This window comes from Vulpes vulpes, chromosome 15 (assembly GCF_048418805.1).
Source record: "Vulpes vulpes isolate BD-2025 chromosome 15, VulVul3, whole genome shotgun sequence".
NCBI classification, from domain to species: domain Eukaryota; kingdom Metazoa; phylum Chordata; class Mammalia; order Carnivora; family Canidae; genus Vulpes; species Vulpes vulpes.
Genome location: NC_132794.1, coordinates 70,553,319 through 70,567,788, shown reverse-complemented (window position 1 = coordinate 70,567,788; position 14,470 = coordinate 70,553,319). Strand labels below are relative to the sequence as shown.

Sequence of the window (14,470 nt, the reverse complement as noted above, 5' to 3'; positions counted from 1 at the left end):
AAAGAGCATAGGACCATGCCTTTTAGCATGTACTCAGCTGCCTCCCCAACCTCTGACAGCTGATCCCTTCTCACCCGCTACCCCTGCTGCCCTGAGGCTGGGCGTGCTGGCCCCGCCACCTAAGATCCTGTCCCAAAACCTTGCTCCTCCTGCCCTGCACCACCCTCTGCACCACGGCTTCCCACCCCCTCTAACCCGGATTTCATGAATGCTGGTTGGTCTCTTCCTTCCTTGGTCCTCTTCATTTAAACATACCAGTATATGGGTTACATATAGAACAAATAATGTGTGTTCTCTGCATTAAAGTCAGCCAGCAGCAATAAGCCAAAAGACTCCCATCACCCAGAGAGAACCACTGTTTTCATACTACTTTTTCTAGCCTTTTACGAACCTACATGCATACATGGATTTTTTCCCATAGAGATTTTTTAAAGAATTGATCACAGCAGACGTACTACTTTGTAATGTTTTTCATACAATCTCTAGTGAATATTTTCCATACTATTTCTACACTGTCATTTTTTTTTTTCTACATCCACTGGTTTTTAATGGCACAAGAGAAAACCCTATCCTACAGGTAGGTATGTATTTTTGCCTTGCTTCCTGTGTGAATCTAATGGTCTTCAAGACTAGAGACTTCTGTTTTTCCATCTGTGGACCCCCACCGCATCCCTGCCACCACCCCACAATGCACATGCAACCCATGTAAGTGCACAAGAAACGCCTGGTGAATGAAGCAGTAAGAATGTAATGGGCACGCTGGAGGCTCTGGACTCTAAGAAAGCTAGAGAAAGAGCTACCCAAAGATGTTCCCTGCCAAAGGGGACACCTGCAGCCTCTAAACCAGCCGCTCAGTTCCAAGAGCATGACACCCTATAAGAATCCACAGGAACCCAAGAAGCCCCACTGTGCAAACAACTCACAGATATTCCAGTCAAATTAACTGTTTCTCTTAATAGAAGCAAATACCACGGTCAAGGAAGCCATGTGGTACTTACCTCGTTGACTATGTAATCCAACAGCTCAAAAATTGCCATGGGCGGTCGGCTGTCCATTCCATAAGCTGCAGATTTTATAGCAAGAAAAAAGAAAACACTTAGAAAAACAGGAAGTTGTCTTCCAACGTGAGACTAGGGACTGGACCGTGGGTCCTCGGGACCAGAATAGGGTGGTGGATGATAAGCAGCGATACCAGAGCCACAGATAAGGCTGGCCACAGAAGGGACCGGCAAGGCCACAGAGCTGGCCAGCAGCCAGAGTCTGGGCCCTATTCCCTCCAAGGACGGCCACCTCAGGCAAATCCACGACTTTGATAAAGTGGACACGGATAATCATCATGTCTGCCCTTCTTCCCGAGGAGTAAATGAGGTAATAACCAAGAACTCAAGGACTGTCTTAATTCTCCCTGAACTTGGGTTTCTTCCTTCTGTCCTCCAGAGTCCGAGGTCAGCCTCGGACTGCAGCCCCTCCAGTGACCCACCAGCACCCGCTCTCCTTGCCCCCGTTTCTCCCTTCATATCGCCCTCCCGTGAGGGCCTTCCCGGGGCAGACGGCAGGTCCTCCTGGCCACACAGGAGCGTCCCAGCAGGAAGTATGTCAGAAGACAGTGGCTGAGCCAGGACAGTCCCAGCACCAGGTCTATTCCCACTATGCGTGATCAGAGAGGCAGGTGGTGCTGCCCAGTGCTCAGGACCTAGAACTCAGACTTGGACACTTAGAGAATGCAGTCCTGAAAGTCAGGCACCGCGTGCCTCAGTTTTCTCAAAAGTATCTAACATGGAGACTATACTACTACTCACACACAATCGCTATTAAAATTAGGTAATCCAAAAATAAATAAATTAATTAAAATAAAATAAAATTAGGTAATCCTCGGCAAGTCTACGGAGACAGGGAGGTTGGGGGGTCGCCAGGGGCTGGAGGTGCAGGGAGTTGGGAATGAGCGCTTATGGACGTGAGGTTTCTTTTAGGGTGACGAACACGTTCTGGAATTATAGTGGTGATGGCTACACAACATGGAAAAATATACTAAAAGCCACTGAAATGTACACTTTAAAATGTGCATTTTATGTTGTCTGAATTTTATCTCAAAAATATCTACCTAGGGATCCCTGGGTGGTTCAGCAGTTTAGCGCCTGCCTTTCGCCCAGGGTATGATCCTAGAGCCCTGGGATCGAGTCCCACATCGGGCTCCCTGCATGGAGCCTGCTTCTCCCTCTGCCTCTCTCTCTCTGTGTCTCTCATGAATAAATAAAACCATTAAAAAATATATATCTACCTAAAAAAATAAAAGTCATGGTTTTTAAAAAAATCCAAGAGTGCACATAAAGTCCTAAATGCCGTGCCAGGAACATAGCAGGCACTCCGCAAAGGGTGAGAAGATGTTGGGAGTAACAGTCATTTAACACCCACCTGGAGCCCCCCTCTCTGGCCCCGCCCTGGCATCCGGAGACAGGCAATCCGTCTTGGGAGAATGTTCAGTCAGCCCTCAAGTAACCCACAGCGATAAGGGACCCTGCCCCCACTCTACCCCAGTCCAAGCTGGGGCCACACCAGGCCACTCACAGCTAAGGGGTCTTCCCGGGGTCCTTGGTCTGGGTGGGGTCTCAGCCACGTCTCCCTCCACTTGGCACCCAAACATCAGCTCCAGCTCCTTGGCATCCGGAGGAGGGATGGGATACCTCCCAACCGCCATCTCCACCAGAGAGAGTCCCATGCTCCAGATGTCCGACTGCACGGAGTAATGAGTCCCCTGGAGTCTTTCTGGCTGCAGGAGAGACACACAATTATGATCACTTGTGAGCTAACTCGGGCCCACTCAAGAGAGGGAGAGGCGAGTCCCCCAGAGGCTCCAAGGGAGGCCTCGGCACTCCCTGCCCCTTTGAGGCTTGTTCACACTGCAGGGAGTGGGCTGCCCTGTTCCGTCCGGACTCTGGCCCTGGATCTGATGCAGTTTTCCTTCTTTAGGACCTCTACTAACTGCTTTAATTTGGTTTCTGACCTGCCCTCAACTACTGTGTTCACTGAATCCTAGAGCTGGCTCCCATGGCTCTGACCCACGCCTCCTCACGGCCCTCCACTAACAGGCACAGGCCTGGTTGGCCTCTGGCCGCCACTTCCCCTGTGGCTCCAGCTCTGCCCAGCCTCGTCACTGTCTTGCACGTGCAGGGTAGCTGGTCCAAAGCCGGGCCTATGAGGCTCATCTTGTCCCCTGGGTCTGCAACATGTGGCTTCTGGAATGTGAGTCATGAGTGAAATGTGCAGTGGGTAGAGCACTGGCCTTGAGTTGGGAAAGTTGAACTCTAAGACCAGCTCCACCACAGACTCATTGACTGTTCTCAGACAACATGGAACAGTAGAAAAGGTAGGGGATCTGGGGTCAGGAGACCGGAGTTCAAGTCCCAACTCTGCGACTTCTGTAAACTACATGACCCTGAGCCTGAGACCCCTCCTCCATAAAGTGGAGCCGATAAAGATGGTGGGGACGACAATACAGACGTCACAAAATATCTGCTCTCCTTACGGGGGTTACTGAGAAGGTCAAAGCGAATGGAAATGTATGTTAGATGCTGCAAAACACTACACAAATACGGGTTGTTACTGGTAGAAGAATCCAGGAAAAAAAGTATATAGTGCTATACAGCATTAATTGAAATAGCACATGTACTTTAAGAACTCTACCACAAAAAAAAAAAAAACCTCCTTATTCTGACCATTGTACTATTTTTAAGACATCATTAATATCTCCCATAGGATTTTTCACTAACTCAAACACCAGACTATTTTGGAACTGATCACATAACCACAAAACCCAAACCACTAACCCTGGATCAATAAGTCCCAGGGCCTGTTGATTGATTTTGAACTTTGCAGTTGGCAGGTGAGCAGCCCAGAGTGTGAGCTACTCAGTTCTTAGATACTCAGGGAAGAAGCTGAAGGGCCCACAGGTTTCATGTTTCTTATAGACCGTGTGTCACTGGAGTGGAGGGGGTGGAAGTGTGGGTCGGCACTGGGTGACCCACGCTGACAGTGGCTGGAGTCAAGGTAGGGGCAAGGGGCGGGCAAGAAGGAATGAGGATGTGGGCATGGACTTCCACACACAGAGGCCGGAAGCAGCTGTCAATGAGTCGGATCCAAGGGGCAAGTGAGGGTGTGCTGAGCAAAGGGGACAAAACGGCAAGAAGACCTGGCTTTCAATCCAGGCTCTGCATTTGGATTTCCTCATCTCCAAAGTGGGAGCGATAATCTGCACTTCACAGGACAACCACATAGACCAGATGCGATCCCTCAAGGATGTAGAAGAGAGCTTGGGAAACGCTCTCTGTGCAGGGATGCCCCAGCCTCTGGGCCTCCCCCCCACCCCCGGGTTAATCCGTGCTGCAGTCCCTGCCATGGAGATCCCCACTCACCTTCGCGCCCCTCTACCCCAGCACTCACCCAGAGACATCCCCCCTTCCCAAATCCTCTGGAGCACGCTAGCCATTTACTCACCCAGTCAGTCAACCAAACATTAGCCTACTCACCAAGCACTGCCCGGGCACCTATCACAGGCCAGGCCCCAAGCCAGACCCTAGGGACCAGAGACGCCCACGGTCCTATCCCTGACCCCTGGGAGCTCATGGCATGGTGGGAAGAAGACATGCTGATGCTACTGCCTCCTCAGGAAGGGACCATGATGCCTCCTCCCCCATTTCTTTTTCCCCAACCTCCATCACCCAGGACACGTTCTGGCCCCACAGGGGAAACCACCCACTTGGCTCCTATGCCTGACCAGGCAAGACGCCTGAGAAATGGAACTCGCTGCTCATACCGACATGTAGGACCTTGTGCCCACGAAGGAGTTGGCCATGGAGTCAATGAGCTGCCCGCTGACCCCAAAGTCACAGAGCTTGATCTCCCCACGGGAGTTCACAAGGATGTTGGAAGGCTTGACATCTGCAGGAGAGAGAACACAGAAAAAGGAGGGAGTTGACACAGGTGGATTGGGGGCGAGAAGGGTCAGCACTCTCCAGACAGAACAGCCTTGACCACGAGTCCCAGGACGTACTGCCATCCCACAGCCAGCTCTTGGCTTGCAAACACGGGACACCACAGTCCCTTAATCCGTCTTGTTCAGGGTTCGAGAAAAGACTGCCAGGAGAAGAAATGGCAACCTGTTATACAAGCAGGCCAGAAAGTCAGTGGATTTCCACTCTTTGAGAATCCAGACTTGAACACATGACCCACAGGAAGGAGTCAGTTATAAATAAGATTTCAGACTTGGTTGCTTCAGTCACCCTCACTGGCAAGACGGAACAGCAACGGTTGGATCATATGGCAGAAGAACAGCACAGACAGTAAGACTTGTATGCTGGCTGAGGCCACACACCAAAGAATCAGGGGAGACCAGACAGGAATGCCTATTCTTGACCTTCACACCACGCACAAAGCATGGGGGTTTTACAAATATGCGTGGCAGAGGCTGGCAGCTGCCTTAGGACTGACGTCTCGGAGGTCATCCCCCAAACAGTCTCCACAGCCACAGCAGCTATGGGCCCAGGGGAGCCCCCCACTGCCCTACCAGGGTCAGTCAAGGCAGTGCCGCCAGTACCAGCCCCAAAGCCTTCCCTGCACTCGGACCCTCCCCTCTTCCCACCTGGCTGCCCCATCACTACTAGCTCACCAGCCCTTCCCTTTGCAGAGGGATGTGAACTTCCACCATCTCCCCTGATTCAAACTCTGCTCTGTAAAGTGGGCAGAGCAGGGTCAAGGGTTCTTATTTATACGTGGGGAAACGAGGCTGGAAGTTGGTAAAAGTCCCCAGGCCAGGGTTGTGTGGGCAGACCTCAGCAATGATACCCCCCCAGTAAGCAGGCCATAGCCGAGGGCAAAGCATAAACTGGACAGGCAATCTTTGATAGAAGTAATAGGGATACTCTAGAGAATATCTGGAGAATTCAAGGGAAAAAACCAAATCCCCATAATCCAAAGCTATCTGAACCACTATTCCCATTTTATTATTTTTCTCTTCAGTACTCTCAGATGAATGCATTTACAGACACCCCTTGAAGGTCCAGACCACTGCATTACATAAAGTGAATATATATAAAGAGTAAAGAGAGTCAAGTGAGTTTTCTTGCGTTTCCTGGTGCATATAAAAGTTATGTTGGGGCACCTGGGCGGCTCACAGTAGATTAAACAGCTGACTTCCGCTCAGGTCATGATCTCAGGGTCGTGGGATTAAGTCCTAGGTCAGGCTCCCTGCTCAGCGGGGAATGTGCTTCTCCCTCTCCCTTTGCTTCCCCCACCTCGATCATGCTCACTCTCTCTCTCAAGCAAATAAATAAATAAATCTTTTTTTTTTTTAAGTTATGCTTAAACTAGACCATAGTCTATGAAGTATACAGCAGCATTATGTTTAAGAAAATGATGTACATACCTGAATTCAAAAATACTTTACTGCTAAAAACTGTTAACAATTACCTGAGCTTTTGGCAAGTCATAACCACTGATCACAGATCACCATAACAAACATAATAATGAAAAGTTTGAAAAATTCAAGAATTAACAAAATGTGACCCAGAGACGTGAAGTGAGCAAAAACGCTGCTGGAAAAATGGTGTAGTGTAGACTCACTCGATGCAGGACTGACACAAACCATCAATCTCAAAAAAATGCAGTATCTGCAAAGCACAATAAAATGATATATGCCTGTATTTATCCTTGAACAGATTCTAACAAGTCTACAGAAGCATCTTTCCAAGGATAAAGTGAAAACAAAAAACCCAGTCTCCTGTATCCCAATAAAGTCCTTCTCCTGCCTGTCCCTTCTCCGCCCCTCATTCCCAAGATGCTCCGCCAGCTCCAGCATCTCAGTCTCTGTGCCTCACGCCCCCCCGGGAGACAGGCCTGGAACTTGCTCACAGCAGGGGCTCCTAAACCCTCCTGAAAGGAAGGCTCTGAACTCACGGTGTACATACAGGAGCACTCAGAGCCACTGGTGCAGTCTTCCCAAGACCCAGCCCTCATCATGTCACAGGACATGAGACCTTTCCAAAGGCCCTGTCACCCTCCCTGTGTCTGTTCCATAAAGACTTCCAGAATGCAGGCATCAGAAGTAACCTTAGCAGGAATCTGGTTCCCTCCCACCCTGCGGCCACATGACCCACCTCTGCTCCCCTCATCCACTTCCTGTTCATGGAGCACCTGGATGCGTCAGGGCCGGTGCAGATACCAAGAAGACAAGGGCAAGCAAACCGATGGGAGTGCCTACTGTCAAGGAGCTTACATTTTAGCGTGCGTACAGACAAAAACCAACAAACAAATGGGCAGCGTCAGGTGGTCTCAAGGGCCATGAAAACCAGGTAAGACCACACACCATGAGGGGGAGGGTGCCTCTGAGCAGGGAGGAGGACCCTTAGCAACGACCTGGATAGAGTCATGCAGCCTCCCGCAGAATTCCTTCGGGATGTCAGGGACTGAACCTGTCTTCTGTTTCTTCTCCACACCTAGAATGAGGGCAGGCCCCAACACACACTTCCAGCTGAGGAGCCGCGGTCTTCACCCGCACAGTACCATGGCCCTTCTCCAACGGAGGACACACACCTCACCCCAGAGGAGAGTGTCCAGTGTGTGGCAGGTGATGCCAAGTGGCAGGGAGATGGTGCTCGCAGGAGGTGCCGCAGGGAGAGCACACAGGAGGCACTCCAACCTGGACGGCCCTTCACCCCTGTGCCTCCCTCACCTCCCAAAGGAGCCCAAGGCAGGTTAGGCTCTGTTTTCGAGCAAAAGAACAGCCTGGCTAAAGACACTTGTATTCAAATCCCGCCCTGCCATCTGCTCCACTGGCAGCCTTGAGCCAGGCCCTCTGCTTCTCCAGCACCGGCCTGCCTGCGGGTGAAGTGATGGTAACAATCACAGCTCCTGTGACCTTACCCGATGGTGACCAAGACCAACCTAATGCGGGGTTGGCATTTACACGGCACACAATGTTACAGAGACAAAAGGATTCTTTCACAGGCCACCCTCCACGAGGAGCAGTTCATAGCACCAGACACCTGCTTCCTCCCTCCACCCCAGAGAGCCTCCCCCACCTTCCACCCCCACCCCCACCCAGGTTTTCCTTCTTCTGCTGGTTCAGATGCTTCTCTCCAGGCTGCAGCTGCTGCTCAGGAGTGGCTACACGGCCTCTGTCACTGCGTGGATCTGATTTCTATTCACATGGCAAGCAAGCCTCTTTTTCTCCAAACTTATGTAACGCCACTCTCCTCCATCGCTGACTGTCAGCTCCCGCTTCCCCCACTGCCAGGGAACAACACTGCCTGGGAGGCTGCAGAAACCATGGGGGATGGGGTCAGAGGAGCAGAGGGAAACCCTGAGATTTCCCTGCCTGGACCACACCCTGGGAACCACTCCCACTGCACACACTCCCTCCTGGTGACCTGGATGCTCCCTCCTGGTGACCTGGAGGGCGGACAAGAGGCTGCCTGCAGACCTGGGCCTCCAAAGCCCTCAACTACAGAGCATGTGGCTGAGCCACAAGGCTGGGACACGCTTCCTTCTAGCAGCCCCAGCCAAATCAGGCTCTTCTCTGGGGGCATAAAAGGTCCATGTCATACAAGTCCAGAGAGACTGCTTTCTCCAACTGGCAGCATCCTACCTTTGCTCTCCACCATCACTGCCCTTGTTCCTCCATCCTGTCCCCACATCCTCCTCCTCACTCAGTCCTGCACAGAAATCGGTGCTCCTGCAGTGGGAAAGTCCCCACCTCTCGCCTGCCTTTCCACATTAGCCACAGAGCCCAAAGCCCTCCCTCCCTCTCCAGCTTCCTGCTGTGTCGGGCCCCAGCTCAGGCCTGCCCCTCTAACCATGCCTCCCCCGCTCCCCCACATGTGAAACACGCACCCTTCCAGCCCACCCTCACCTCCAGGTCCAGGTCCAAGTTTTCAAGGGTCCCCTTCCTCATTTGGGAGCCTGCCCTGTTCCTGGAGCCCTCCAAGGTTTCATCGGGCTTCCTCCCACAATGTCCTAGCAGCAACCCCAACCACTGTTCACATCAGAGGCCCAGGCCCCCTCTACTGCCCAAAGCCTTCTCCAGGCCGTGGGTTCCCTTTCTCACCCTCCAATATCAAGAGGTCGAGACTGGGAGGAGCCACAGGACCTGGCGGGCTGGGCTGCATTCTGAAGGAAGCGCCCAGCATCCATGAGGCCCCCAGGCTGACAAGCTTCCCCGGGAAACCTCTGAGGAGCCATGGTTTGTTGCCCCAATCCTGCTCAGGCCCTGCAACAATGAGGACGAGTAAGTCCTCCTTCCTCAGAAACAAACAAGGAGGTTTTATGAAAAAAGTGGACAAAGTATTTTCTTCTTTCCTATTTTCTGCCCCAGAAAATAACCACTGTGCAAAGCCTTCTGATCCTTTCCCCAAGAGCACGTAATTTTTACTTAATTTCTGAGCATTTTCTATCCCTGTAAAACAAAGGGTTTGGATTAAATAAATCAGTGGGTCATGTACTTATTTTATAAACACAACTGAGCTATGAATAAAAGGACACGGTTCTTCAAGGCCATCCACAAGGAGAGACAGGACACGAAAAGTAAGAAGAACGTCGTACACATGTGTACGATGGTGAGGGCGAAGGGAGAGGGCCTGAGGGCACTGTGGACTGATACTCTGAATTCTTCCACCTGGCCAGGCTCAACGCCAGCCTGACTAGTGGGCAGCTCCCATCAGGCAGATGCAGCAAGGCGAGTGTCAGCCCCCCAAAGGGTATGATCGAGTAACCTCGTTTCATTTGGCAGAGAAGAATATTATAGGAAGTTGCATTCGCTATGGAGGTGGGGGTGCACACGATGGAAGAGAGGGCATGAAGAAAGAGAGGGCTGGGGAGCCGCAGAGGGGATGGGGAACGCAAGAGAAATAGGAGGAAGAAAAAAGAAATGAGGGCCCCAGAGAAAGAAGCAAGCTGAATGATGCCTGGAAGCCAGACTCCCGCTCATCTGTGACAAAGGCTAAATCCAAAAGTGAGATGACTTTGGATAAGTGAGTTAAAGGTTACAGAAATGAAGGCAAATGAGATTTTTAAATGATGACTTTAGGCCTCAAATGATCCCTTCTTAGCAACCCTGGAAGGTCCCTAATAACCCTTCTCTAAAAGTGAAGAAACAGAAGGGAAAAGTGGCCAACCCTGGTATGTCAAATAATGTTCTCCACAGAGCCACCTCCAGTTACCTTACCCATGACCTCAGGGAGCTAATTAAATAGCAACCTAATTAACATTCAGAGAAAATCCCAAACCCTCAATTAGCCCTGAACTGTAACCTCCTCTCCCACCCAACCTCCTCAAGAGCACGGCTTTCTCCTCTTGCTGCCTTCTCCCAGGGAAGGAGAAGGGATGCAGCTGCCAGGGCGGGGGTGGGGGGGATGGCACAGGCAAGCCCAGCCAGCCTGGGAAGATGCCACAACAGCTCTGGTTCATCGAAGACCTCCTATGCCAGGCCTTTTAAATACAGTCTTCTTTAATCCTCGCAACAATGGTGAGAAGCAAGCCCCCTACCCCCTGGTGTACAGATGAGAAACAGTGAGGCCCAGAGTCAGGGAGAGGTCTGTCAAGATTATACAGGGAGCTAATGGCAGAGGCTACAGTAGCACTCAGACTCTTGATTATCCAGAGCCGAGGTAACTGGGCTCTAGATGACCGAGCAAACGGTGAGCTGTACTCCAAAGTTTCAGAAAAGCCATTATTTAGTTGCGGGTGACAGTGGTCAGATGGTACAAACTTCCAGTTGTAAGACAAATATTCCTGGGGTGCAATGAACAACACAGTGACTATAGTTAACAATACTGGATTGTTCATTTGTAAGTTGCTAAGAGAGTACTTTTTTTTTTTTTTTTAAGATTTCATTTATTTATTCATGAGAGACACAGGCAGAGGGAGAAGCAGGCTCCTCACAGGGAGCCCAACATGGGACTCGATCCCGGGCCTCCAGAATCAGGCCCTGGGCTGAAGGTGGCGCTAAACCGCTAAGCCACCCGGGCAGCCTTTTTTTTTTTTTTTTTTTTTAAAGAAATCCCTCCATCTAACATGGGGCTTGAACTCACAACCCCAAGATCAAGACTCACATTGTCTACTGACTGAGGCAGCCAGAAGCTCCTGCAAGTTCTTAAAAGTTCTCATCATAAGAAAAAAAAATGCAATCGCATGCTGGTATTAACTATACTTACTGTGGTGATCCATCCATCAAATCAGCATGCCTTACACACGAAACCAACACAATGTTATGTTAATCATATCTCAGTTTTTTTTTTAAGTTGTGGTAGGGGAAGAAGGTCACTCACATTATAAATGTAACAGGCTTTTTCTGGGAACAGGACAGATAAATCATTTAAGACTCATGAGAGAAAAGATTTCTCTGCTCCGGGAGATGAGAGCTTCCTTCTCAGCATAGGCGCCCTGTCCCACCTTCAGAAACTTGCAGACAGGGAACCAGAGGCTGCTTCCCACCTCCTCCCGCTTCAACAACCGAGTTCAACCACGGAACTTCTGGAGCCTGGTCCTAACAAGCAGGTACTTTCACCTCTGCACTTCTTACAACTCAGGCCACTGAGTGCCATTTAATTTTTTTTTCTTCCCTCCCAAGACTCATCAGTTTTGAAATGCTTTCATTTTCTAACTCTGTGTGCCCCGTTCTGCAAATTTGGTGTTAATCTCCTAACCCATAAGGCACATGAAATGTCAGCAATTAAACGAGACAGTATTGCCAGCACTCAGAATCCATTTTTCTTTTTCAGATTTTGGTTTCCATTAATATATGCCATTGCAAGAAATGGTCAATTTTTAAAAGAGGATGCAACAAAAGCCACAGCAAAAAGTACATCATGGGTTACACTCAAAAAAGAGAGGTGGGGGCAGGGATGGTGGTAGTGGAGACAGCGAAAGGAAAAGAAAGGGCAATCACAGGAAAAGCTTATGGGTCCCAGATTCCTGGTCTCTCATCTTCAATGACTCCCTAATAATATTTGGCAGAGCAGCCCCATTTTACAGACACAGAAATCAAGGCTTAAGGAGACAGATGTCCCTTGCCAAAGATCACACAGAAAAACTTTTCCACTAAAGAAACCGGCCACAAGCACACATTTCCCTTTGCTGGCTGTGGGCTAATTCAGAGGACAGCACATCTATCACGAGGCCAATCACCCACCTGAAGGCAGGAAAACAATGCTGGCTAACACGGATACTTCTCATCCACAATTCAAGAGAGGAGAATTAGCTTAAAAAAATGTGTTTGACCTGCTGAAGGGTAATTTTCCTCAGCAGCAGAAGACAGGCATAAAAGATTGGAAAAAGGAAAGGTAGAGAAAACTGGAGATCTCATTTTTAAATGCCAAGGAGAGGGAATTTCTAGTAGCATCACTGTATTTATGACAGCCCAAGCTCCATCAAAGTAAGGCATGACCATATGTACCTGGGTCACAAGTTCACATCACGCACCAGAGAAGCCTGGAAATTCCAGGATGTCAAGAGGCCACTCATTGTCATTTCTAGCTTAGATTGGGACAGACCCCTAAAAAAGGCACTTAGCAGAGTGTGTGTGCCAATTTACAGACAAACGTGAGCCAGATGGACGAGACAGTCCTTGTGGAGTGTCCTGAGCAGAGCCCTCCCCAACTACACACTCTTCTTTGGAAGACATGCTCCTCCCTCCCACCGAACAAGAGCTCTGGGTGGACATCATAGCCTCAAGGTTTCCTTTAGAAGTGAGGCTTTGTGATGTGAGAGAGAACAGGACACAGATCTCCCAGGATTACTCTCAGCCTGGGCCACCAGGCCTTTCATCAAGGGACCAGCTAGAGCCTCAAGACACAAGCTTGGGCCTCACACTCCTTTGCACCACAGCTGCCTTGGGAAGGGCTAGGGAGCAAGTCTTCCCCTCCCTATCTGAATGCACAGGCACCTGCCCTTTGCTCTCCTCAGGCTTCCAGAATAAACCCTGACCACCTCTCTCCACCTGCTCCCCAACAACCACTCCCCCCAGCTGCCCACCAAGCCACTATCCTGACTCAGACCCACCCACATCATCTCTTACTGGACCGTGACAACGGCCTCCTAACTGTCCTCTCTCCCCCTCGAGCTCATCTTAGCCACAGCAGCCGGGGCCCTCTTCTTCCAAGAATCGTTCACCTTACTTCCCTGCGTAGGAGCCCTCCTCTGTTCCCCTCTGCCTATGATGATATCCAGCCCCTGAGAAGGGCAGTGAAGACCCCCTCGAGTGCCTTAAGCATTCCTTATCGACTCCCACCACACGCCATCAGGAACCTAGACAACCCAAACAGCTTGCTGTTCCCTGTGAGGACTGATCTGCGTTCTCTGCCTCTGTTGCCACGATTCATGTGCTCCCCTCTACCTGGGATTCCAGCTCAGGGCCAGTTACACCCCCTCCACAGTGCTTCCCTAAAGGGACTGAGGAAGCACTCTCCCTCCTCCAAAGGCCCATCTGCCTCGCTTAAAGAGCGAAGAGACACTCATCTGGAGCCCTGATCCATCTCTGTGGGTCTAGCAGCTGAGGTAATTCTAGAGAGAACGTGATTCACATTTCTCACCAAGAGACCAGCATGCTGGATTCTAGCTACTGATTAGCCACTCTCTGTTTCTCTCCATCTGTAAGGTGGAGCAGTCTAGACATGGTTCAAAGGAATCAGTTTTCCTGTAAATTCACTGCCCCCGCCCCCAAGGCTGTCACCACATGACTGGTGAATAAGACTAGCATGTAGAGGAAGCAGGAGTGCAGCCCAGCCACCCCCTGGACACTCTGGGCAGCCTACAGATGGTGGCACAAGGACACCCCCTTCCACCCAGGCAGGACCGTGGTCAGGACAGAGGCCCATGTGCAGCCTCAGGGGCCACTGTGACTTTCTGCTCAGGGAAGCCTGGCAGGACACCAGAAAAGGCCCGGCAGGTAGGACAGGGCCTGGCAAAGGCCACAGAAGAAGCCACTCAGAAACTTATCACATGTGAGCCTGCTACATGCGGCTTGTAAAACAACAAAACAAAAACACACTTGGGCCACTTCCAATCTTGCCTGTAGGTGCCAACAGCAAGACGAAGATGTCAGGGTTCTAACCGCGACCCTGGCGGAGGGCACAGTTCCTTCAGAGGCTGTTGCTAGCACACCCACAACGTGCTCCAGACACCCCCAACTGTCCCCGGGGCCGTGATCCAAAAACAATCAGAGTCTCAGCAGAAGCCTCAACAATTATTCTGGCCCGACAGCTCCCTGGGCAATAAGGAGCTTCCCCAGGGTGCCCTCCTAGCAGGACGGCCCCGCACGAGCTACTCGAGCTCTGAAGAGAGCCATGGCCAGGCATCCCTTCAGAAGTCTAGGCTGGTGGTGCCAGGGCACTGTGGGCCCAGGCTACTAATCCAACACGGCATGTAAGCATCAGGCAGGCTACACACTACCCCAGCTGACAGAAGGTAAAGAAAAATGAGCTGA

The 14,470-nt window shown here is 50.8% G+C and overlaps 1 protein-coding gene across 2 annotated transcripts in view; it reads right to left on the bottom strand.

Moving 5' to 3' along the window:
• Positions 1-14,470, bottom strand: part of MAP2K1 (mitogen-activated protein kinase kinase 1) — a 78,359-nt gene that overhangs the window by 3,697 nt on the left and 60,192 nt on the right. For both annotated transcript variants that reach the window (XM_072738874.1, XM_072738875.1), the window contains exons 6-8: positions 4,811-4,935; positions 2,566-2,767; positions 999-1,063 (exon numbers count right to left, since the gene is read on the bottom strand). In XM_072738874.1, the coding sequence (XP_072594975.1) occupies positions 999-1,063; positions 2,566-2,767; positions 4,811-4,935 (392 nt within the window). The remainder of the gene's footprint in view (positions 1-998; positions 1,064-2,565; positions 2,768-4,810; positions 4,936-14,470) is intronic.